The sequence below is a fragment of the Solea solea genome, chromosome 16 (genome assembly GCF_958295425.1).
Source record: "Solea solea chromosome 16, fSolSol10.1, whole genome shotgun sequence".
In the NCBI taxonomy this organism is placed as follows: domain Eukaryota; kingdom Metazoa; phylum Chordata; class Actinopteri; order Pleuronectiformes; family Soleidae; genus Solea; species Solea solea.
The window spans coordinates 1698413-1724421 of record NC_081149.1 but is presented as its reverse complement, the minus strand read 5'-3'; the positions used below and the strand labels follow the sequence as shown (position 1 = coordinate 1724421).

General features: G+C 44.2%; 1 protein-coding gene across 1 annotated transcript; it reads left to right on the top strand.

The window, feature by feature from the left end:
• Window positions 1-4078: 4078 nt before the first annotated feature.
• LOC131474981 (sodium- and chloride-dependent betaine transporter-like) lies at window positions 4079-25486 on the top strand. Its single transcript, XM_058652738.1, has 14 exons — window positions 4079-4425; window positions 12535-12669; window positions 12803-12940; window positions 13165-13276; window positions 13377-13509; window positions 14884-15018; window positions 16192-16295; window positions 17189-17313; window positions 17443-17555; window positions 23478-23615; window positions 23697-23799; window positions 23986-24086; window positions 24908-25081; window positions 25274-25486. The coding sequence occupies exons 1-14, from the start codon at window positions 4296-4298 to the stop codon at window positions 25388-25390; spliced, it is 1758 nt and encodes a 585-aa protein (XP_058508721.1). The 5' UTR covers window positions 4079-4295; the 3' UTR covers window positions 25391-25486.
• The last annotated feature ends 523 nt before the right edge of the window (window positions 25487-26009 follow it).

Below are 26009 nucleotides of genomic sequence, written 5' to 3'. Positions count from 1 at the left end.
GTTTAACGTCATATTTGTGTGCATGCGTCTCAAATAACATCATGTCCGCTGTCTCTGCTGTAAACATCATGACGGTGATGGATCCATGCTGCCATGTGCTCGGAACCTCTGCTGCACGGACAGTGTATGAGTTGAAGTGAATGCGATTATTTGAAAGACTTTTTGCAGTCATGTGTTTGTGTGTGATTAGTATTGATTTTTGTGTTTTTGTGTATTTTCCATACTCGTGTTTCATGCTGACTCTTGATTGATTTGCATTGTTTTTGTACATCACCCATCACTGACAGAGGGAAGTTTTCTCCTCACGGACATGGAGGTTTGACGGTTGGAGGACAGAGGAGTCAGCACAGGTGTCTTTTTAACCCTTCTTCTATCCTAGCTTTTCTGTTAGCCTTGATGATTTTACATCCTCCTCAGCCCCTCTCCCTTGTGGAGTACCACAAAGCTCTATACTTGGTCCAATTTTATTTTCCTTATACATGCTTCCATTCCAGGGTCCATTCTGAGGAAATATCCTTCCATTTTTACACAGATGAAACGATGCCCTTAAAAAAGAAAGACCCAAACTCTTTGAGCACATTGCTTGCCTGTCTTAAAGACATTAAAGACTGGATGATTTTACATTTTCATTCCTTCTGGGGCAAATAGAGACAGACACAACCCTGTCATGGGTTTATAGCAGCATAACTAAGAGCTGGTCCAGGTTTCCCTGAACCAGCTCTAACTATAAGCTTTATCAAAAAGAAAAGTTTTAAGTCTAACTTTAAATACAGAGAGAGGCTCCGCCTCCCGAACTGTCATTGGAAGCTGGTTCCACAGGAGAGGAGGAGCCTGGTAACTGAAGGCTCTGCCTCCCATTCTACTCTTACAGACTATGGGAACCACAAGTAAACCTGTATTTTGTGACCTAAGTTGTCTGTTAGGGTGATAAGGTAAGACTAGGTCTTTCAGGTATGAAGGGGCCTGACCATTGGGTTTTTAGATAACTGGCAAACCTTCTGGGGGAAACCTGGTCTTATGAGGAGAGACGGCGTCCATCCCACTTTGGATGGAGCAGCTCTCTTATCTAGCAGTTTAGGACATTTTATTAGAAACCCATGACAATCCAGAGCTGAGACCAGGACACAGAGTTGCAGTCTTTCATGCTTCTCTGTGCTTCTTTTCGAGCAGTCACCAATTAAAAACCCCATAGAGACTGTGTCTGTCCCTCGACCTACTAAAGTAAAAACTAAAGTAAATAAAGTAAATAAATCAATAACAAACAGAAGAGGAGTTAGACATTCTAACTTAATAAAGATTAATACCAAAAATAAAAAAGAGTCAAATAATACCACTTTTAAATGTGGACTATTAAATATTAGGTCTCTCTCCTCAAAATCTGTTTTAATAAATGATCTCATTTCTGACAATTGTATTGATTTATTCTGTGTAACTGAAACTTGGTTACATGAAGAAGATTACGTTAGTCTAAATGAGTCAACTCCACCCACTCATGCTAATACCCATATTCCTAGAAGCTCAGGCCGAGGAGGAGGTGTAGCAGCCATTTTTAATACTAGATTATTAATCAATCCCAAACCCAAACTAGGATATTCATGGTTTGAAAGCCTTATTCTTAATCTATCTCATCCTAGTTGGAAATCACAGAAACCAATTATGATAGTCACAGTTTATCGTCCACCTGCACCTTATTCAGAGTTCCTATCAGAGTTCTCTGAGTTCTTATCTGAGTTAGTGCTTAAGACAGATCAAATCATAATTGTAGGGGATTTCAACATCCATGTAGATGTTGACCGTGATAGTCTTAGCTGCGCATTTAACTCGCTGTTGGAATCAATAGGTTTTATTCAACACGTTAATAAACCAACTCATCGCCTTAATCACACCCTCGACCTTGTTTTAACTTATGGTATTGATATTGATAACTTAAACATAGTTCCTCAAAACCCTCTCCTTACTGATCATTATTTACTCACATTTAATTGTACAATAATGAACTACAATAACATAAATAAGAAATACTGTCTGATAATAATATGAATACATTCAAAGAGACAGTGCAACCTTTATTTAACTCGGTGCCATATGTCAGTACATCTGAAGGTACCTTTTGTGATTTTACTCCCGCCCTCATAGATAACCTTGTTGATAGTACAGCAGCCTCACTGCGTACTACATTAGATTGTGTTGCCCCTCTGAAAAAGAAGGTGGTGAATCAGATGAGACGAGCACCATGGTTTAACTCCAATACTCGTGCTCTTAAACAGACGTTACGTAGATTAGAAAGAAAATGGCGTTCCAATAACCTAGAGGAATTTTATATAGCCTGGAAAGATGGTTTTGTAGCTTACAAAAAAGCCCTTCACAAAGCTAGAGCTGCCTATTATTCTTCTCTAATTGAAGAAAATAAGAATAATCATAGATTTCTTTTCAGCACTGTAGCCAGGCTGACACAGAGCCACAGCTCCACTGAACCATCTATTCCTTTAACACTGAGCAGTGATGACTTTATCAACTTTTTTTGTGATTAAAATAACATCAATTAGAGAAAAAATGGATCATCTCCTCCCTCATATTGGGACTGACTCATCTTTTAGCACAAGAGCTTTAGAAGCACCAGGTGCACAGTTAGACAGTTTCTCCCCTATAGATCTCCCTGAGTTAACATCATTAGTTTCATCATCTAAGCCATCAACCTGTCAGTTAGATCCTATCCCCACCAAACTGTTTAAAGATGTCTTTCCTTTAATTAACAGCTCTATATTAACTCAAATTAATCTATCCTTATTAACTGGATATGTGCCCCAAACGTTTAAAATAGCAGTTATTAAACCCCTTCTCAAAAAAGCGACCCTTGACCCAGATATTTTAGCTAATTACCGACCTATATCTAATCTTCCCTTTGTTTCTAAAATCTTAGAAAAGGCAGTTGCTAATCAATGATGTGAATATTTGCACATTAATGGCCTGTTTGAAGATTTTCAGTCAGGTTTTAGATTAAACCATAGCACAGAAACAGCACTAGTTAAAGTTAGTAATGATCTTCTCTTGGCTTCAGATAATGGTCTAGTTTCTTTACTTGTCCTGTTAGATCTTAGTGCTGCATTTGACACCATTGATCATAATGTTCTACTGCAGAGATTGGAGCAGACTCTTGGGATCACAGGTGCTGCCCTCTGCTGGTTTAAATCATACTTATTTGATAGAGTCCAGTTTGTTCATGTTAATGATAAAGCCTCACTACAAACAAAAGTTAATTGTGGAGTTCCACAAGGCTCAGTGCTTGGGCCTATACTTTTTACCTTATATGTGCTTCCTCTAGGGAACATTATTAGAAAGCACAACATACACTTTCATTGTTATGCAGATGACACACAGCTATATTTATCAATGAGGCCGGATGAAATAAATCAGGTTGTTCAACTCCAGGAATGTCTCAGAGACATTAAGTCCTGGATGACCTGTAACTTTCTACTTTTAAACCTTTATACTCGGCCCTAAACACCTCAGAGAAAAACTTTCTGATCACATTGTCACTTTAGATGACATCACCATGGCTTCCAGTTCCACTGTGAGGAACCTTGGAGTTACTTTTGACCAGGAAATGTCATTTGATTCACACATAAAACTCATTTCCAGAACAGCCTTCTTCCACCTGCGGAACATTATGAAAATTAGAAACATTCTGTCTTTACAGGATGCTGAAAAACTAGTTCATGCTTTTGTTACATCTAGATTAGATTACTGTAACTCCTTATTATCAGGATGTTCCAACAAGTCTGTTAGAACCCTTCAGTTCATTCAAAATGCTGAGGATTTTAAATTGAATTCTAAACTGTGGGTGGAGCCAGTGTAGAGAAGCTAACACTGGAGTTATATGGTCTCTCTTTCTAGTTCCTGTCAGAACTCGTACTGCAGCATTTTGAATGAACTGAAGGATTCTAACAGACTTGTTGGAACATCCTGATAATAAGGAGTTACAGTCATCTAATCTAGATGTAACAAAAGCATGAACTAGTTTTTTAGCATTTTGAATGAACTGGGGGGTTCTGAACCTGCTGAAATATTTCTAAATGATAGCTTTCAAAAACAAGATTAGAAGTAGATGTTTTTTGTTTTGTGTGTATAGCTGCCATTAGCACGGAGATGGAATGCATCATTTTAACAGAGCTGCACTGAAGATCCGCCCCCAAATCCGCTAAACTCGGTGGACTTGATTTTCAGTCCTTTCAGGTAAATTCACTTCACTGCAAACTCTCTAATGGTCTTTACTGATAGGAGGCAGGGGACACAAGATGCAGAACGCTGTGGAGAAGAGGGAACAGTGGGGGAAGAAGAGAGAATATCTTCTGGCTGTCGCTGGAAATGTTGTGGGTCTGGGCAACGTGTGGAGATTCCCCTACCTGTGCTATAAGAATGGAGGAGGTGAGCTGGAGTTGACATGATTGTATCTTTTTACCGAAGCTTACTGCATTCACAGTTGTTGTATATCTGCTCCTGGGCTCCCCCTTTTTCTCCCCCACCTCTCTGCTGTCCCCCATTTTTCCTTTCACCCCAACCGGTCGAGGCAGATGCTGCACATCTGTGCGTCTGGCTCTGTCAGAGATTTCTTCTTCTCTCCACTGAAGCCTAGTGTTTGCTCATTGTGTGAACTGTTGTGTTTCTCTGCTCCATGACGTTGTCATGTACAGACCTGAGATCATGTACGTTGTGATTTTATACAAATATTATTGAATTGAATTAAATTCACTTGAGAGGGAAAAAAAAATGTTTTGTTATGAGATCATTTTACATAAAATAAATAAATTAGATCATTATTTAAAAGTGCAGTAAAACGTGTTATTTATTTTTATTTGGCAGAAATGAAAGATAACTGTTGCTTCATATTATATCAGGAGTCAGGGCAGATCTATGATCGCCAACGAGTGAGCTCGGCGTCAGCGTGACCACAACCTCTGTCTTTGTTAACAAGTGCAGCCAAAGATTGACTTCTTCTGGAATGTGGTATCACCACAAACAGAGTTTATGTTTGTATGACTCACAACTGTGTGATTTGAAACATGCAGTGGCTTTTTCAAAATCTCAATTTGCATATTCTGTAAAAAATGAAAATCTTGTTGCTGGTTTTCTCGTGGCTGCTCACAGATCACATGTCACTGACAGTTAGACCAGGAGGCAGTTAAACGATGTCACATTTAATGTGATGGTGTAAACCTTTGAGACCTTAAACATTCTGATTAATCTGACTAATCTGACTAATCTGAAATGACTCATTCTTGACAAAAGGCAACGCAGCCGTGTGTGTGCGCACATTTGCATGATGTCGGGCTGTAAACGGGTTCGGGCTTTTAACAAACTGTCAATCCTGTCGGGCCTTACTTTTGTAATATATTTTTGACCACAAGTAGGTTTTTGGGCGCTGTTTCTCGCTCGGCTTCAGAGTAAAGAGACAGAGAAACAGCGTCTTTTTCACGTTCCTCAACATATTTGACCAATGTTTGGAATTTTCCAGAGTAAGTGGAGACTCCTTTTGTTCAAACAGTGAATGAGTGCTTGTTAGTCATATGTCAGTTAGTCTTATTAGTTTTATTTGTGTTTTTTCTGTTAACTTTGACCCTAAGAACCAATAATTGGAGGGTCTGCTCTGCCGGAAATGTCGCGGAAAAAAATTGTGAGCATTTTAGTGTATGCACCCTGCATTTTTTTTTTTATCAAAATAATGTGAAAAATGATTTCTTTCCCACACACCTCAGTGGGTTGGGTAGGATGTCAATAAATGCATTCCAGATACACAGGACACATGTGCTGACAACATCCACTGAAAAAAGAACTCCTAAAACATATTTCTACATGATATTGCATCAATTTGTATGTATCTAGGATGGCGCCGCCTGAGTGGAAGCCTGTTGCAGCAGCTCCGTACATTCTTCTAACTAGAAGTGAACTATGGGCACTTCTAGCGCTTTTTTATTGTTTATTTATGTTCAGTAGTCGATCTGGTGTACGTCCAACCCTGGACGTGACACTGGTGAGACTTCTGTTATTGTTTTCACTATGTTTTGGTGGACCTTTAAACTCCGTGTCAGCGAACACACTCAGACACGGTGCTGTTGTTTACACCCGGGATCAGCTGATAGCGCCTAGCAACGCTAGGCTACCACCCGAGGAGAGACTGGACGCAGAGATGCAGAGCCGGAGTTAAACGTCGTGAAAGGAGAAGACGGCACAAACCATGCCTTCCATCTGTTGTCATGGGGAACGTGCGGTTGCTCCAGAACAAGTTGGAAGAGCTGGCTGCGCTAACAAGGCTACAGCGGGAGTGCCGTGAGTGCAGTCTCATTCATTTCACGGAGACCTGGCTGACCGATCTCACCCCGGACTCACTGGTACAGCTGGATTGTTTTCAACTTGTGAGAGCCGACAGAGACACACAGGAGAGTGGGAAGAAGAAGGGCGGGGGATTGGCGATGTTGGTCAACAACAAGTGGTGCCACCCTGGACACATTCACGTGAAGGAGCAGCGGTGTACAAGGGACATTGAGTTATTAGCAGTTAGCATGCGGCCGTACTATCTGCCGAGGGAGTTTTCACATGTTATTGCTTTTTACATTACATTACATTACATGTCATTTAGCAGACGCTTTTATCCAAAGCGACTTACAATAAGTGCATTTAAACATTTGGGTACAAATAAGAGCTAGAAGTAAGTAAGAGCTTCAAGTAAGTTTTTTTTTTTTTTTTTTGTCGTCGTCGTCTTAGTCGATGTAGAGTCGGAAGAAATGTGGAGGCTTTCCGCTGTCCGGATGTCGATGGGGAGCTCGTGAGGACAGTGAACAGTCTCGAGTTCTGTGAATGCCTCTGCGATCCTCTCAGTGAGGGGGCAGCGAGCCGGTTTGCCGATGCAGAGCGAAGTGGGCAGGCTGGGGTGTAGGTTTTGATCATGTCCTGGATGTAGGCTGGACCGGATCCGTTTGTAGCATGGAACGCAAGCACTAGAGTCTTGAAGCAGATGCGAGCAGCTACAGGAAGCCAGTGAAGGAGAGGTGTAGTGTGGGAGAATTTTGGTAAGTTGAAGACCAGTCGAGCTGCTGCATTCTGGATGAGTTGCAGGGGTCGTATGGCACACGCAGGGAGACCAGCTAGGAGGGAGTTGCAGTAATCCAAGCGTGAGATGACAAGAGCCTGGACCAGAACCTGTGCCGCCTTCTTGGTTAGAAGAGGCCGTATCCTTCTGATGTTGTACAACATGTATCTGCAAGATCGAGCTGTTGCAGCAATGTTGGCAGTGAGGGAGAGATGGTCATCAAGTGTCACACCCAGGTTCCTTGCGGTATGAGAAGGAGTTATCACAGAGTTGTCGAGGGTGATGGTCAGGTCTGTGGTGGGAGAATCCTTTCCTGGGAGAAAAAGAAACTCAGTCTTGTCGAGATTGAGTTTCAGGTGATGGTCAGACATCCACTGAGAGATGTCGGTCAGACAAGTGGAGATCCTCCACCCCCCTCCCCCCGCTGGGTCGTTCAGACCACAACCTCGTCCACCTCCGTCCTGTTTACACTCCCATGGTGAAACAACTTCCCCCCACCAAAAGAAGTGTGAAGCTGTGGTCTGAGGAGACAAGTGAAGTGCTCAGGGACTGTTTCGACACCACAATATGGAAGGTGGTCTGTGACCCACAGGGTAATGGTGGCTTCAACAGTGTCCTGGGACACTTGACAGATTACCTGAACTTCAGTGAGGAGACCTATGTGCCCACCAAGATGGTGCGGTGTTACTCCAACCACATGCCCTGGGTGACTTCAGAAATGAGAGCTCTGCTGCTGGAAAAGAGGCGAGCCTTCAGATCTGGAGACCAAGGGGAACTGAGGAGAGTGCAGAGGGACCTGAGAAGGAAGACCAGGGAGTGCAAGGCCAACTACAGGAAGCAGATGGAAGACCACCTGCAGCAAAGCAACGCCAAGGAGGTTTGGAGGGGACTAAAAGCCATGTCGGGGCAGAGCAAGGTTAGGACGAGGGACCCTGCTCCTAAAGACAGAGACTGGGAAAACAACCTGAATCTGTTCTTCAATAGATTTGACGCCGCTCACACCCCCTCCCCCTCCTGCCTGTGCACTGACCTGCAAACACCCAGCTCCCCTTGTCTTCCTGTCCCCCTCCCTCCCCGTCACCATCACCAACACCTCTGGGCCCCTCACCATCACCCCCATCTCTGCTACCCCCCCCCCCCCCCCCCCTCCTCCCTTCACTATCACGGTGGAGGAGGTGAGAGTGCAGCTGAGGAAAATAAACCCAAGGAAAGCCAGGTCCTGATGGCATCAGCCCCAGACTCCTCAGGGACTGTGCAGACCAGCTCTGCAAGGTCGTCTGCTACCTATTCAACATGAGTCTGAGTCTGGAGAATGTCCCCACGTTGTGGTGACTTCTTGTGTGGTCCCCGTCCCCAAGATATTGCACCCCAAGGAGCTCAACCACTTCAGACCTGTGGCTCTGACATCACACCTAATGAAGGCACTGGAGAGGATAATCCTGAATCACCTTCGCCACTCCACAGACAGTTGCCATCTCCAAAAGTTTTCAGACGACACCGCTATCGTGGGGCGTGTGTCGGGGGGGGGGGGGGGGCGGTGGCGGTTGATCTGGAGTATAGGCAGACCATCATGGACTTTGTCAGCTGGTGCGAGCTAAATCACCTTCAAGTGAACGCCAGCAAGACGAAGGAAATGGTGGTCGACTTCAGCAGGAAACCCAAAATCACGGCACTGGTGAACATCCAGGGACTGGACATCGAGAGGGTGAGGACATACAAGTACCTGGGTGTTTACCTAAACAACAAACTGGACTGGTCTGACAACACTGACTCACTCTACAAGAGGGGTCAGTGCCGTCTGTATCTCCTGCGGAGACTGCGTTCCTTTGGGGTGTGCAGGAAACTACTGAGGACATTCTATGACACTGTGGTTGCGTCAGTAGCCCTGTTTGCTGTGGTGTGTTGGGGAGGGGGGGGTTGAGGGGTTGAGAGGAGGGCCCTGGCCAAACTATCGGCCATCATGGACAACACCTCACACCCTCTACACAAGACTGTTGGGGCCTTACGCAGCTCCTTCAGTCAGAGACTGATACACCCTAAGTGCAGGACAGAGCGCCTCCGCATGTCATTCATTCCAACTGCAGTACGACTCTACAACAACAGTGTATAAATATTATAACGATGTTTATGTCCCTGTTGTTATCACGTTTCATTTTTGGTCTGCCATAACGCCATGTTTACACTCATTGTACATTTTTACCACCGAGAGAAACTGCACCTTATTACATATGTATATTTATATTTATACTTATATTTATATATGTGTGTGTAAATAATTCCTACTTGTATTACTTACTTGTATATTGTTTATTTGTTTATTATCTATTGTTGAGCTGCTGTGATGCCGTTTTCTCTCCACTGTGAGATAAAGCTGTGAGATAAAGCTATCTTATCTTATCTTATCTTATTTAATGCAAAACATTTTTTTGGATTTCTCTGTAAAAATCATCTGAAATCAACATGAAAGAAATTTGGTCCTGAATCATAAAGAACTCGTTTATAAAGTTCAGCACAGATTTGAAGTTGCGTTCGAGTTTTCCCAATATTTTCATCTTAAGTTCATTGGCAATCAATCTTCTTCCGAATTTATGACATTAGTCAATATGCCATTCTTTTCACCAAACAGTATACTCACTCCACAGAAAAAATAATGCAAATAACTGGTTGGCGATCAACAGGCTCAGAAGCTCAATAGAGTTTTAGACATATCGGATATTTACACTGGATATTAAACATGTATGTGCAGTTCCTTATTATTAAACAGATGCCTCGATGCCTAAATGCCTAGGCATCTTTAGAATGTCAACATAACCGTAACATAAAGCTGTGCCAATGTGTTTTGGTGTTTGGATCTTGGCAACTGCTTGGCAGACATCCTGGGCAAGGTGAAGAACTTGTTCTTGCTGCTTGGAAGTGACTTTCACCAGGCCATCCTCACCTAACTCTGGAGAGGCTGGTCAACAGTTTTACGACTTGTGTACTTTCGTCAACATTTGGGTGCCACAAAGGATTCCTCCCCAGAAACTCACATTGAGGTTGCAGCTCATTGTCAAGTCTGCATGAGACATCATCCTCTCTGTTGGTTACAGCATATAGTAGGGAGGGGTAGCCTTGATTTGTCCGTTTGTGAAGAGGACCAGCACCACTGTCTGTTTTCTGACATATTATGCTCGAGCTTTGTTTGAGAACACAGGGTCCATCCTTTATTCTTCTCCAATTCACATCAATCCTCTGCTGTTCTCTAGAGCAGAGCCTCCAATTATTGGTTCTTAGGGTCAAAGTTAACAGAAAAAACACAAATAAAAAGTACGGCAGACGATGTCAGGTTCAATTTATTGAGCTTTTGAGAGTTTGGCTCCCTGAATATGTATGAAGACTGTTCAGGTTTGTGACGTGATATTTTGACAGTGTCCACAAACACAAACACTCACTTAGTTTCATGCTAGACAAATGGATTATTCAAATATTATTAAAATAGGTGTTACAGTGCTATTTATCTGTCTGTCTGTCTGTCTGAATATTATTTATAGGTGTTACAGTGCTATTTATCTGTCTGTCTGTCTGTCTGAATATTATTAATAGGTGTTACAGTATTATATATACAGTGAAAAAACTTGTTTTAAATTAACAATGTTGTTGTTATTTATTATAGGTTTGAGCCAGAGTCAGAAAGTACATGAGATAACAGTCAGTACCAGTAAAACTGTTTTTTCTGTTCAGAAATGCAAGTAAATAACTAAAATTTCACATCTTAATCATCAAGGATCAATAATGTACTATTTTTCTGTTGTGACATTTGAAAATTCCTTTATTCATTTAAGCATTTATTAAAGGGTTTTATGTCCAGTGGAACGGATCGCCTCATCACAACATAGGGATGAGGAATGAGCTCGATGCGTTGGGTCTGTGGCCAGAGTCACGCGCTGTGCGTCACCACGCCTGTTTCCCTGTCAGGGAGATGACCTTTGACCTTTGACCTGGGGCGGAGTTCCAACAGAGGCAGAAAACATCAGATGAGCTAATGATATTTAAATGAATGGGTGAAAAGTGACAATTTCATTTCACACTGTACACTCGTTCAAACAATAATGTGTAGGTATGTGTAGTATTTATTGTATATTTATCATTTTTATCATATTTGGCTTTAGTTATGGTATATTGTATTTACTGTACATTTATACTTTATCTTTTTGACATGTTTTTATATTTATAATTCAGTTCTGTTTTCAAATAAGGGTTATAGGTAATAAGAGAGGGTAATAATAATAATAATAATAATAACAATAATAGAATATGAAACAATCAAATGTTTTTATATCCACGTGTTAATAAGCTAAGATGTACACTTACCCAAAAACTACTTTTGTGCCGAAATAGACGCTCATTATAAGTCATACTGTAGCATAATATTTGAAAACTAGTATTGAATTTGTATAGTAAACACATTGTGTTACTTAATTCATGAAATGTGCTACACAAATAAGTTTATCATTGTTGTTATCATAAGTGAAGTATTATTATAATAACATTTAATAACAATAAATGAAGTAGCAGTAGGGCCACACAGTGGTGTAGTGGTTAGCACTCTCGCCTTGCAGAGAGAAGACCCGGGTTCGAGCCCCGGTTGGAACAAGGGCCTTTCTGCATGGAGTTTGCATGTTCTCCCCGTGTGTGCGTGGGTTCTCTCCGGGTTCTCCGGCTTCCTCCCACAGTCCAAAAACATGCAATGTGGGGATAGGTAAATTGGACACTCTAAATTGACCATAGGAGTGAGTGTGAGAGTGAATGGTTGTTTGTCTCTATCTGTGTGTGGCCCTGCGATGGACTGGCGAACTGTCCAGGGTGTACCCCGCCTATCGCCCGATGTAGCTGAGATTGGCACAGCACCCCCCGCGACCCTCTGGCAGAGGATAAAGCGGTAGATGATGACTGACTGACTGACTGAAGTAGCAGTAAATGAAGATCTATTATCTCATCATCGTTTCCTCCCCTGAAGTATAAACACACATTGTAGCATTAGTGTTCTATTATGTATAATGAACCAAATTCAAGACGTTGTGTTTGGGTGAGGTGCAGGTTTCTGCTGCCAAAACTACAGCGATGTTTTATATGTGTAAACAAGTGTGAGACCGACTGATGAGACTGGGACGAGGATCTTCAGCCGAGACCAGCAGCTCACCTTTTTATGGGTTAAGATGCAATAAATTGAGCAGAAAAATAACTTTCCACTGAAAACCAAAGCTGCCTCACAGTGAGATAAAGCAGCAAACATGTTCTTGAGACAGACAGCGACAACAAAATCTGTTTTTCCTGGTGGTGACTGGCAGCCATGATTTCACTGAGCAGTAAAAAGGTGGTTGACTACCACATCCTCATCAGTATCACATGTTCTCTGTGTTTTTACCTGAAATTTGACACCCTTCACTCAGTCAGTGTGTTTCTGTGTGCAGGCGTCTTCCTGTTGCCTTACCTCTTCTTCGCCGTGCTGTTGGGCGTTCCACTCTTCTTGCTGGAGACTGCCATTGGTCAGTACACACAGGAGAGTGCCATCACCTGCTGGACCAGGATCTGCCCACTGGCAACAGGTAATCATTATTACCTGTACACAGTGACAGGGAGCTACACCAGCCCATTCTATGACTATAGATTATTTATTTTATTTATAGCTTTGTCAACAAACAGGATAAAGTGTGTTAAAGGTTGTTTTCCCTTCTTAAGGAGCTGGTTATGCCGTCATCGTTATCCAGCTGTATGCCAAAGTCTACTGCATGATCCTGGCCTGGGCACTACTCTACCTCATCTACTGTTTCACTGCCACTCTGCCTTGGGCAACCTGCAACAATCCCTGGAACACAGGTCAGCAAACTTTAAAAGAGTCATGACCTGCCTGAAAACCTCAGCAACAGCAGTGTTTTTGTTTGTGTTTTGTTTGTTTTTGTTTGCCGCTCGTTGCTCCTGCTGCATGTGTTTTGGCTCGTTGGCGTGTGTTTGGCCCTGTCAGCCACCGTACAGATCCAGATACAGATCATGTGTCACTGTGTCAGTACCTCTTACAAACACACCTCCTTCTTTTTCAACAGACAGATGTGTGGACCTGACTTCTGTGAACTGGACAACGATGCACCGTGGCAACCAGACCGTCAACTTCACGTCTGGAGATCACAGCAGGTCTTCAGTTTCTGAGTTTTGGGAGTGAGTCAGTCCTGTCACAGCCAGCACATTAGAAACACAACAGCAACTCTTCACTTGACCTACGCATAACCTTCACCTACTGTCTGGTGTCCCTGAACAGGCGAGGAGTGTTGTCTATGTCTGGGGGAATAGATGAGGTTGGCACCGTGAAATGGGACGTAGTGCTGTGTCTGTTGGCCTGCTGGGTGGCCTGCTACTTCTGCGTCTGGAAAGGCGTCCACTCCACAGGAAAGGTTGGTCAACACTTTCTGATGAAGCCAACAGATTAGAGAACCTACGACGGAGTATTAGGGCCACATTGAGAAAAGAAAAATTCACAGACTTCGAGTATAAAGTCATAAATTCTCAGTCGACCAGTTCCAGTTATTTCCCGCTCCACAAAAGCAGCCATTTCCTCGGGGGTTACAGAGTCCGCCTGGTTCTTTCTGCCGAAAAGATGCATTTTCTTGCTCTCCTCTTCCAAAAACAACAGGTTAGAATATTACAACTTTATTCTCGTAAATTTACAACTTTAATCTGGTTAATTAAGACTTTATTCTCAAAGTCTGTGAATTTTTTTTTCTCAGTGTGGCCCTAACACTCCGTCATCGAGAACCACATGACCTACAAAAGGTACATGTGGTCCACACTCACCCTCTATCACAAGAGGATAACAGTCAGACAAGCAACCAGCGGATTAACAGTGCGGTTGCCATGAGGATCGCATCTTTTAAATGTGTTACATTTACATTCACTATAATAAAAAGGCCTGAGTAGCTCAGTCCATGGGTGGACAAAATTCAAATGCCTGAAAATGCAAAAAAATTGTGTAAGTGAATCTTTTAAAATAATGGTATGAGAATGGTGCTTTGGTGTGTCCTAGTGGGGATATGCGGTAACTGCATATCCCCACAATGTGATTCTATAGCGGATCTATGTGGAAAAACTGACTTGCCGGTTCTGTTATTAAAACCCTGGTAACTCAGTCATGAGAGCATTTATCTTTTAATTTAAGGTTTAAGGATTTAAGTCCCTCGTCAGACAGTGAAGTCCGCTTTAAGGATTTAAGAGATGTATAGTTATTATAACTACAGGATAAACCATACAAACTTGGAGGAGGTGGCCGCATTCATACAAAATGAAATAGCTGCTGGAACGGGGCAGATGCAGGGGTACTGATGGTTGCACCTGCGTGCCATCCAGAGAGGGTATGTTGTATCACAAGATACAACAAGGCAACTGATCAAGTTGCTTGATCCTGTCGGTGTGGAGCTCAGACAGATGCGGCTGTGGTACGTGGTCAAGCCTCTGCAGTTTTTTTTTTTATTTCTTGTGCCGGATTAATTATTATTTTTTTGGCTGGCCCTAATACTCCTTCGTACATTTCATACTTGTCTTCAATGTTGATCAGGTACTTTGGAACATTGACTGCATGGACAGAACTTATGTTCAGTTCAATAGTCACATTGAGGAATATGATGGAACATTTGTTGCTACTGCTAATGGGATATTTTCAAATTCTTCAGAGTTTGATTCACAGACACTGTCAGGAACAAACGCACATTTAATGAAAGACGTATTTAACCATCAACCTGATGCAATATGTTAAATAACCACTGTCATTGCAGGTGGTGTACATCACGGCGGTGTTTCCCTACATGATGCTGGCCATCCTGCTGGTCAGGGGGTTGACATTACCAGGAGCCTGGCAAGGTGTTGTCTATTACCTGTATCCAGAACCTTCTCGTCTGGCAGACCTTCAGGTGACACGCACGTTAAATCCTGAAGCTTTACCATGTTTGTCCATTTGGTTTGAAAACCCTCCAATTTATCCAAAGAGCAATGAGGACTGGTACGTTGCTCAGGGGTACCCCAGCCCTTGACCTGGCACGGCTTTACATAACGACTTTACATAGTCGACAACATGGAGCAGAGAAACACGACATACATGATCTCAGGTTTGTACATGACAACAACATGGAGCAGAGAAACACGACACACATGATCTCAGGTCCGTACATGACAACAACATGGAGCTGAGAAACACGACATACATGATCTCAGGTCCGTACATGACAACAACATGGAGCAGAGAAACACGACATACATGATCTCAGGTCCGTACATGACAACAACATGGAGCAGAGAAACACGACATACATGATCTCAGGTCCGTACATGACAACAACATGGAGCAGAGAAACACGACACACATGATCTCAGGTCCGTACATGACAACAACATGGAGCAGAGAAACACGACATACATGATCTCAGGTCCGTACATGACAACATGGAGCAGAGAAACACGACATACATGATCTCAGGTCCGTACATGACAGCAACATGGAGCAGAGAAACACGACATACATGATCTCAGGTCCGTACATGACAGCAACATGGAGCAGAGAAACACGACATACATGATCTCAGGTCCGTACATGACAGCAACATGGAGCAGAGAAACACGACATACATGATCTCAGGTCTGTACATGACAACAACATGGAGCAGAGAAACACGACATACATGATCTCAGGTCTGTACATGACAACAACATGGAGCTGAGAAACACGACATACATGATCTCAGGTCCGTACATGACAACAACATGGAGCAGAGAAACACGACATATGCCTCGACCGGTTGGGGTGAAAGGAAAAATGGGGGACAGAGGAGAGGTTGGGGAGAGAAAGGACAAGAGGGAGGTGAGTCAGAGACAGAAGAGAGAGACCAGCACCAGATACACAACAACTGTATCAAGTTCTAAGTTTATACAGGACAGTTAGAGTCAGTGATGACATGTTTATAGAACTATGATGTCATTTATATGAGCAGAGATTGTTGATAAAGAATTCTACTTTAATGATAGTATAATAACAATGGTGATGATTTGATATGAATGATAATAATGTTTTTTTTGCCCTTGTTGATCAGGTGTGGATGGAGGCGAGTTCTCAGGTCCTCTTCTCCTATGGTGTTGCAGAAGGATCCATAATCACTCTGGGCAGCTACAACAAAGTCAAGAACAACTGTGTCAAGTGAGCCATGTGATCACTCTCTCCACTGATACAGTATATACAGTATACGTTCAGTTGTTATCACGGCGACTACATCAGTGAAGTCCATCTAACTTCATGCAGTAATTGTCATACATTCACCAATTCACCAGTTACTTCTGAGGTTTTCTCTCCACTGATGCTCTTAGATCGAAGGCTGTATTTCTAGTTCTTCACCACCAGTGAAGAGCAGCGCAGTCAAACCTTTCCACACTCAGACACAGATGGTCACAAACGGACCTCAGCAGTGGGACCGGTTCAGTTTGGTACACTACGGTACATAACCAGAATGTGTAAGCGAGCATAGTGCAGAGATGACCATTCATTGTTCATTTGAGAGACAGCCTGGGGGAGGAAACTGTCTCTGCAGCGCCGCCTGTTGGCAGCAGTTTAAACAGTTTGTGTCTGGGGTGATGGAGGTGCACAGGACTGACTGAACGATGGCGGCGTAAAAGACGATGTTGTTTTTTTTGTTGTCTTTTTTTGCTATTAGGATTTTTTTTTGGTCATAATTGAAGTCGTCCCGACAATAATGTCATAATCTTTGACACTTTATGATAACATGAAGACAAGGTTAACCATTTGGCCAGGAAGCAGTTGGTTGAATAATGTTCCACTACGCTCGGTCCCATATTTCCTGTCTCCACTATTGTCATCAAAAAAAATTTGTTTAAGCAATTAATAAGAAATAATGAGTGTATTTGGGGCGCACACCGCGGTGCTTTGGCTAACTCCTTTAGCTAGGATTGGCTCCAGCCCCCACCAATCGATGAATTACTGTATTAAGCATTACTGGGTGAAATAACACATTCATCCTGTGTAGTTTTTCTGTGAAATCTCAGATATTAAAGTGATTACTGTGTGTGTATCTTCAGGGACAGTCTGTGGTTGTGTGCACTCAACAGTGGCACCAGCTTCGTCGCTGGCTTTGCAGTCTTCTCGTCTCTGGGCTTCATGGCTCAGGCTCAGGGAACCACCATCGACATGGTCGTCGATTCAGGTGAAAGTCACTGTTTTTGAGATAAATGTGAATTTATATTTATTTGTGCATGTTTTTGCAGAATGACAAAGATCTTAGTCAAAGCAAGTGGAGACGATGACAATTCTAATATTTCTCTGGTCTTCTCAGGACCTGGGCTGGCGTTCATTGCGTTTCCTCAGGCTGTAGCCATGATGCCTCTGCCTCAGTTGTGGGGGGCCTGCTTCTTCATCATGCTCATCATGTTGGGGTTGGACACAGTGGTAAGATTTATTGGTGGATTGACTTTGACACTTGAATAAGGAAATGGTTTCAGACTTTTAACTGCAGAGGATCTGGATGTAGAAAGTAAATGCCTGTAGAAGTTCCTCTGGATCAACTCCAGAGATTCTCCTGCTAAACTGTGCAAATGTGTCTAAACCAGACGATGTCTTTTTTTTTTGCTGGCAGCTCTCAATGATCCAGGGTGTGTCCTCCGTGTGATGGGTCTCAGGCTATGATTGTAAATCCGCTAAAATGCTCCTGTTAGCTTGTCTCCAACTGTATTGGCATTCTGGGGCAGATGAGGTCACAAAACAAAGGTAACGCCCTCTGGCAATAACGCTGTTCACACATACATATATATATATATATATATATATATATATATATATATATATGTCAACATATATATATATATATGTGCACACATGTATATATATATATGTGTGTGAACAGCGTCATTGCCAGAGGGCGTTACCTTTGATTTGTGACCTCATCTCCTGGAGCTCTATAGTGTGGACAGGCGACTCACAGCTGAAAAGGCTGAAAAAGCTGAAAGTGATGTCTAGCAAATGAGGCTCTGATTCCTCAGATTAAATCGTGCTGTCATGATCTGTCACTTCCGTTAAGTATCTTGTTTTGTTTCTCCCTTCATGTTCCATGTCTTGTCTTCCTGTTTTATTTTGAAATCCCTCACCCTTGTCTCTGTTTCAGGTTCCTGTCTACCCCGCCCCCTTCCTTGTCTGCGTGCACCTGATCCCTGATTGTGTCTACCACACCTGCATCCTATCACTCCCTAATCAAGCACTGCTTATATTCCCCTCTGTGTCTTGTCTCGTCGCCAGTTCGTTGTAGTTCATAGCTCACGTTCCAGCACTCTTGAGTCACAGCCATAGTTTAGTCTACTCATGTTTTTGAACCTTGCCTGCCTTTTTTGACCTTGCCTTTTTGCCTGACGTTTTTGTACCTCTGCCTGATCTCTTTGACCTTCCGTGTACCGAACCTCTGCCTGGAATTACATTTTGTTACTGACTAATTTGAGTTCTGAGTCCTGCATTTGAGTCCCTTGTTCTGCTCAGCCATAGTTCAGCCATAGAACGAACTGGCCAGACATGGACTCAGCAGATTCAGACTCATTTCGCCAAGCCCTTTGCGCACAGGGGCAAAAGCTGGCTCAACAGCAGGAGCAGCTCACGTCCTTGTGCGCCACGCTGAGAGAACTGGCAGCTCGCCAGGACTCAATGATGACATCTTTGGGCTCACAGTTTCATGAACTACTCTCTCACCTACCACGAGAGGCGCCTGCTGAAGCGACGTCGGACCGAGCCTCTCTACCGGGTCGACAAGCCGACGCGCAGCCCCCTGCCAGCACTGCGCCATCATGCCTGCAGCTCTCCCGTCCAGAGCGCTTCTCTGGGGATTCAGGGGATGTGAGACCGTTCCTGACACAGTGTGAGCTGCACTTTGAACTACAGCCATCGGCATTTCCGACAGACCGGTCTAAGGTAGCGTTCATAATCCCCCACCTCACGGGACGTGCAGAGGCGTGGGCTACTGCCGAATGGAGCTGTCGTTCAACAGCCTGCTCTTCACTCGTCAGGTTCACGCGGGCTCTCGAGCAGATTTTCCAGCACACCACGCCAGGCAGAGAAGCTGCTAGATCGCTGCTCAAGCTAAGGCAAGGAAGGCGCAAGGTAACGGACTATGCCATAGACTTCGCCGCCAAGAGCGAGTGAAACCCTGTCGCCCTGTCTGACACATTTTTTCAAGGACTCTCTGAGTCAGTGAAGGGCCAGCTGATCAACATCGACCTTCCTGAAGATTTGGATTCCCTCATTGCGCTTGTGGTAAAAATCGACAAGCGTCTCACCGAGCTGGACCAGGAGCGGGGACGTCTTCGGGCTCGTTCATCGCCTCACTGGGGATGGAGGAGCAGCCCCGAGGATCGGCCAAGCTACGAATGCCCAACAACCAGCCCGCCTTCCTTTCCTCTTCCTCCTCAGGAGCCTATGCAACTGGGATGCGCTCATCTTTCCGCAGAGGAGCGTCTACGTCGACAAAGAGACGGAAGATGCTACTACTGTGGCCAACTGGGTCTTGTGGTAAGTGCCTGCCACATCAAGGGGGGCGGAGCACTGCCCAAAAGACTTCTCACGGTGAGTCGAAGCCTGGTGATTAACAGTCCTGCCCAGCACCAGCCACAGGTAAAAATTATTTCTGACTCTGGCTCTATGCTCGTGCCTGTTTTCATAGACTCTGGTGCAGATGCTAGCATTATGAACTCTTCTCTCGCCAGGAAACTGGGACTGAGAGTGTTCGCGGTCCCACGCCCCCTTGAAGTGAGAGCTGTAGATGGCAGCCCTCTGGGTAAAATTACCCACCTCACCCAGTCCGTGACATTGGTTTTTCCGGACTCTCGCACTGAAAAGCTAAGCTTTCATGTCTTAGACTCAATGGCTCATCAGCTTATTTTAGGGCACCCGTGGCTTGTCACCCATAATCCAAATTTTGACTGGGCTAGTGGAAGGGTAACCTGCTGGGGGCCAAAATGTGCCAACACCTGCCTGCCCAAACCCCACAGCTCACTTCCTACTTCCCACTCCACTTATTCTGACCTCACCAACGTACCGCCTTGCTATCACAACCTTGCCAAGGTTTTCTGCAAGGCGAAAGCCACCTCATCGTCCTTACGATTGTGCCATAGACTTGCTACCAGGCAGCTATATTCCCTTTCAGCCCCAGATCGAGAGCCATGGAGGACTATGTTAGGGATTCTCTGGCCACCGGTCTCATCCGTCCCTCTTCTTCCCCTGCTTGAGCTGGATTTTTCTTTGTGGAAAAGAAGGATAAGACCCTCCGGCCCTGCATAGACTACCATGGTCTCAATGCTATCCCCATCAAGAACAGGTACCCCCTCCCCCTCATCTCCACAGCCTTTGAACTGTTGGAGGGGGCAAAGATCTTCACTAAACTAGACCTACGTAATGCCTACCATCTTGTCAGGATCAAAGAGGGGGACGAGTGGAAGACCGCTTTCAACACTCCCACCGGACATTATGAGTTTCTGGTTATGCCTTTTGGTTTAACAAATGCACCAGCGGTTTTTCAGAACTTGGTTAACGATGTCCTTCGCGATATGCTTAATGTTTTTGTCTTCGTGTACCTAGATGACATCCTGATCTTTTCCCTCGATGAGGAGACTCACACTCGCCATGTCCACACTGTGCTTCAGCGGTTACTCCAGAACCAGCTGTTCGTGAAAGCAGAGAAGTGTGAGTTCCACAAGCCCTCGGTCTCGTTACTTGGGTTCGTGGTTGCTGAGGGGGAGGTCAGGATGGACCCTGAGAAGGTTTCGGCAGTGGCGGATTGGGCCACTCCCACTTCACGTAAAGAGGTTCAGAGGTTTCTGGGGTTTGCTAATTTTTATATAAAATGTATTCGTAACTACAGCACCATTGCCTCACCCCCGCACAAACTTTCCTCTCCACACAGACCATTTGTCTGGAGCCATGAGTGCGAAACTGTATTTAAGAGCCTTAAGAGGAGCTTCACCTCCGCCCCTGTCCTCATCCTCCCGGACCCCAGCCAGCAGTTTGTGGTAGAGGTAGATGCCTCAGACGTTGGTGTTGGAGCGATCCTCTCCCAATTTTGCTCCAAAGATGGTGAACTACACTCTTGTGCCTTCTTGTCCAAGAAACTCACTTCTGCTGAACAAAATTATGATATTGGTGACCGCGAGCTGCTGGCAGTTAAGGTGGCCCTGGAGGAGTGGAGACACTGGCTGGAGGGAGCCTCCCAGCCATTTCAGGTCTGGACCGATCATAAGAATCTGGAGTACCTCAAATCAGCTAAGAGACTAAATGCAAGGCAAGCTAGATGGGCAATTTTCTTCAGCCGCTTTAACTTTACCCTCTCATACCGACCAGGTTCCAAAATTCACCTGTGACCAAATTAATCCTGAACCCAAGACAATCCTATCCACGACATGTTTCATATCAGTTCTTTCATGGGAGATAGAGGGTAAGGTTAAGGCAGCAGCCAATGGTGTCACTGTTCCTCCTGATTGTCCTGCGGACAAGCTTTTTGTGGTCCAGACTCTCAGGAGGGAAGTGATCCATTGGACTCACACAAACAAGACTGTCTGTCATCCGGGTATAAAGAAAACCTTGTTTGTTATACAGCAATGCCAGATGTTACTGATTATGTCAATGCCTGCTCTGTTTGTGCAACTAACAAAGCTTCTCATCAGAGACCGTCACAAGAACTCAGGCCCTTGCCAATCCCTCAACGCCCCTGGTCCCATATTTCCTTGGACTTCGTCACAGGACTCCCACCTTCCTATGGTAACACTGTGGTTTTGACGGTGGTGGACAGATTTTCCAAAATGGTTCACTTCATTCCCCTGCATAAGCTCCCCTCCTCCAAAGAAACGGCGGAGGTCATGTTGAATAACATTTTCAGGATACATGGTTTCCCTATGGGCATTGTTTCAGACAGAGGACCCCAATTTGTCTCACATTTCTGGAAGGAGTTCTGCAGTCTTCTTGGGGCCACAGCCAGCCTCTCATCAGGCTTCCACCCACAGACCAACGGCCAATCGGAGCGCCTAAACCAGGAGTTGGCCTCCGCATCACTGCCTCCCAGGACCCCGAAACCTGGTCCCAAAAACTGGTTTGGGTGGATATGGCGCACAACTCACTCCACTGTTCATCCACTGGTCTATCCCCATTCCACATTGTTCACGGTTACCAACCATCTCTCTTCCCCTCCACAGCCTCTGAGTCCTCTGTGCCCTCCGCATTGGCCTTGGTGAGACGCTGCAAGAGAACCTGGGAGCGGGCCCGCCAGAACCTCCTTCAGCAGTCCAAATCCTACAAGGCTGCCGCGGATCGCAAGAGAACCCTGCCCCACACTATCACAGCGGCCAAAGAGTGTCGTTATCAACCAAGAACCTGCCTCTTCGGGTGGAGTCCAAGAAGCACACTCCCAGGTTTGTCGGTCCATTCCCCATCGCCAAGGTGATCAACCCTGTCTCTGTCCAGCTCAAATTACCAAGGTCAATGCGGGTCCACCCCACCTGCCATGTCAAGACCAGTCCTCTTGTCACTCCGGCCAAAACCCCTCCTCCCACCCGATTCATCGACAATGACCCAGTGTTCACCGTCAAGAAGCTCCTGTCTTCTCGCCGTCGGGGCCGGGGGCTCCAGTACCTAGTGGACTGGGAGGGCTATGGGGCTGAGGAGCGCTCCTGGGTTCCTTCCAGGTTCATTTTGGACCCTTCCCTCATCCGGGACTTTCGTGCCGCCCACCCTGACGCGCCTGGGCCTTCAGGAGCCGGCCCTTGAGGGGGGAGTACTGTCATGATCTGTCACTTCCGTTAAGTATCTTGTTTTGTTTCTCCCTTCATGTTCCATGTCTTGTGTTCCTGTTTTTTATTTTGAAATCACTCACCCTTGTCTGTTTCAGGTTCCTGTCTACCCCGCCCCCTTCCTTGTCTGTGTGCACCTGATCCCTGATTGTGTCTACCACACCTGCATCCTATCACTCCCTAATCAAGCACTGCTTTTATTCCCCTCTGTGTCTTGTCTCATCGCCAGTTCGTTGTAGTTCATAGCTCACGTTCCAGCACTCTTGATTCACAGCCATTGTTTAGTCTACTCGTGTTTTTGAACCGTGCCTGCCTTTTTTGACCTTGCCTTTTTGCCTGACGTTTTTGTACCTCTGCCTGATCTCTTTGACCTTCCGTGTACCGAACCTCTGCCTGGAATTAAACTCTGTTACTGACTGATACGTGTTCTGAGTCCTGCATTTGAGTCCCTTGTTCTGCTCAGCCATAGTTCATGATACGTGCACTCTCCCCAGTCTCTCCTTAAATCTTAATGCACATTTGTTGCAATGATTTTCTGAAGTTTGATTCTTTGTAGTTTGTAGGTTTGGAAACGATAATATCAACAGTGACCGACATATTCCCCGGAGTTTTACGAAGACCCTGGTGCCGAGAAATATTCCTCCTCCTGTTCTGCTGTGTCTGCTTCATCATACAGATCCTTCTGACCACCCAGGTATTACACAATGAGAGGATCTTAACCTATCATCATAGAGGATTTTTTTTTGTGTGTGATTTTCTGTTTTGTGTTGTGCAGGGAGGAGTCTACATTTTCCAGCTGATTGATTACTATGGTTGCAGTGGAGCATGTTTGTTATTTGTGTGTATGGTCCAGAGTGTGGCTGTTGGATGGGCTTTTGGTAAGAGATCAATCACCCCCCCCCCCCCCCCCCAAAAAAAAACAACAACAACCAAACACTGCAGTTGCTATAAAAGCCAATAATGCAACAATATCACTGAGTTGATCAGGAATTACATTTGTGCTTTTACAGTTGAAATCATGTGAATAAAAAACACAGATGTTACTAAATATCTTTATCATTCAGGGGCTGACCGGATGTGTGATGCTATAGAAGACATGACGGGTCAGAGGCCATGGGTCATTTTTAAACTGTGCTGGTGTTACATCACCCCTCTGCTCTGCTTGGTGAGTTACAACATGACTTTTTTCACTAGTAAACACCACAATTTTAACAAATTAATATTAAAAAATATTAAAATTAATAATATTTTTTACAGTTAATATTATAAAAAGGATGCATTGTAAGGAAGCTTCACAGTGGGAATCTGGGCATCTCGATAATGACCCTTAGGGGGAGGAAGAGGAATAGACCAAGGAAGAGTGGGGTGGGGGGTGTCTTCAAGTAGCAACAAAATACTTTTTTTTCCCATTTGGAATAGTACCAAAATAACCCTTCCATACACCCTTCCTTTGGGTACCACAGTAAAATGGTAGACTGGCTCCACCTTGGACAGTCTGCTGATTGGGCAACAGAAAAACATCACTACCATGTCGACAACGACATCAAACGCAACACAACAGACAACACAACAATCAATGATGGAGGACATCCAGCCGCTCTTTGTCCCTGCTCAGTTTGTGTCTCGCTCCATTCATGGACGTACCGTGCATTTACGGCTTTATAAACCCAAACACTCCACTCGTTTACATCGCAGCTTTAGTGTTACTTGACAGAGTCTGTTTTCAGAGGAACGATGCATCGTTCAAACTGAACGGGCTAAATAATAACATCAACAACAGCAGTTGCACACTGGAGCTCTAAAAGTAAATATAAAATGCTTATTCTTGTGGCTACGGAAACCAAGAACTCACTGTAAAGTTATTTTACACATATACAAATAATAATGATAATAATAACTTTGATTGAATGTCTCCTAGTAAACCCTCTAAGAAGGCTCCCAAAAAATCAGCAAATGTAACAAGCTTATTCTGTGTTATATTTTCAGGTTTGCTTCATTGGCTCCTTCCTGGACTATCAGCCCCTAAAAACTGGGGACTATGTGTACCCAGACTGGGCCTACTATCTGGGCTGGTCCTTTTCTTTTTCCTCTGTCGTCTTCATACCCATCTGGGCCGTTTGGAAAATCTGCCTCACCAAGACCAAGGGCTCCCTCAAACAAGTAGGATCATCATCATGAATTCTTTTTATTCTTCTGCTTTACTGTCATATATATATATATATATACATATATACATATATATATATATATATATATATAGTATATGCTGCTTTTTAATCAACCTTGTGTATTTAAATAATATAATTAACATGATTAACATTTGGTAATTGTTGAATGTTGTGTCCTCGACAGCGTCTCTTGCTCCTGTGGCGTCCTGTTACAGAACCTGATGGTGGCAACTTCAACAAAGTAAATGTGGATGAAACAGAGATGACACCAATGAATAATTCTGTCTCTGACATGTTATGAGTCAGTATGAGAATTTAGATGATTGATTTTCACATATGACATTTAAGCTGTATAGCTGTATGTATGCATAATATTAAAGGTGTGTTGATTATGCAACATTATTAGTCATTTTCAATGATCCCCTCTGAATGTACCACATCACTATTTTTATAGGGCAAATCTTGTAAAAGTGAATATTTTCTTTTGGTCCTGGCATGACTCGACACAGTTTTATGCTTTTTCATTATTATTATCATCATCATACCAATAGCACCTGGTACCTTTGCTCTGGTGAGGTTCGTTTTACATGCGACACACACACACAATGAGTGACTGTACTATATTAAATGTTGTTGCATTAAAAATGATTCATGCTAGCATGTGCTAAAATGAGGTGTGACGACATTGCTAGTTGCTATGACTACAGTTAATATTTGTGTGATTTAGATCCTGAAGAGTGAAAAAAGTCTTTCTGTTTAAATGTATCACACAGGCGTGTTTGTTGTTTTAATCTGTTTATTTTCTGCAGGGCCCCTTTGCTCAGGGCCTCCAAATCACTCAAACCGCCCCTGTGGCGCTGCGTCTCTCTCTGCGTCACTGTTGCGCAATGACGTAGTAGTGTGTAGCGAGTAGCGCTCAC

What these genes read in the sequence shown, in the direction of transcription:
- LOC131474981 (XM_058652738.1), top strand. Translation starts at nt 4,296, where the DNA reads ATGCAGAACGCTGTGGAGAAGAGGGAACAGTGGGGGAAGAAGAGAGAA. An exon ending in CTCGTCTGGCAGACCTTCAG is followed by an intron (nt 15,019 to 16,191) that starts GTGACACGCACG and finishes CTTGTTGATCAG; the next exon opens with GTGTGGATGGAGGCGAGTTC. An exon ending in GTCAAGAACAACTGTGTCAA is followed by an intron (nt 16,296 to 17,188) that starts GTGAGCCATGTG and finishes GTGTATCTTCAG; the next exon opens with GGACAGTCTGTGGTTGTGTG.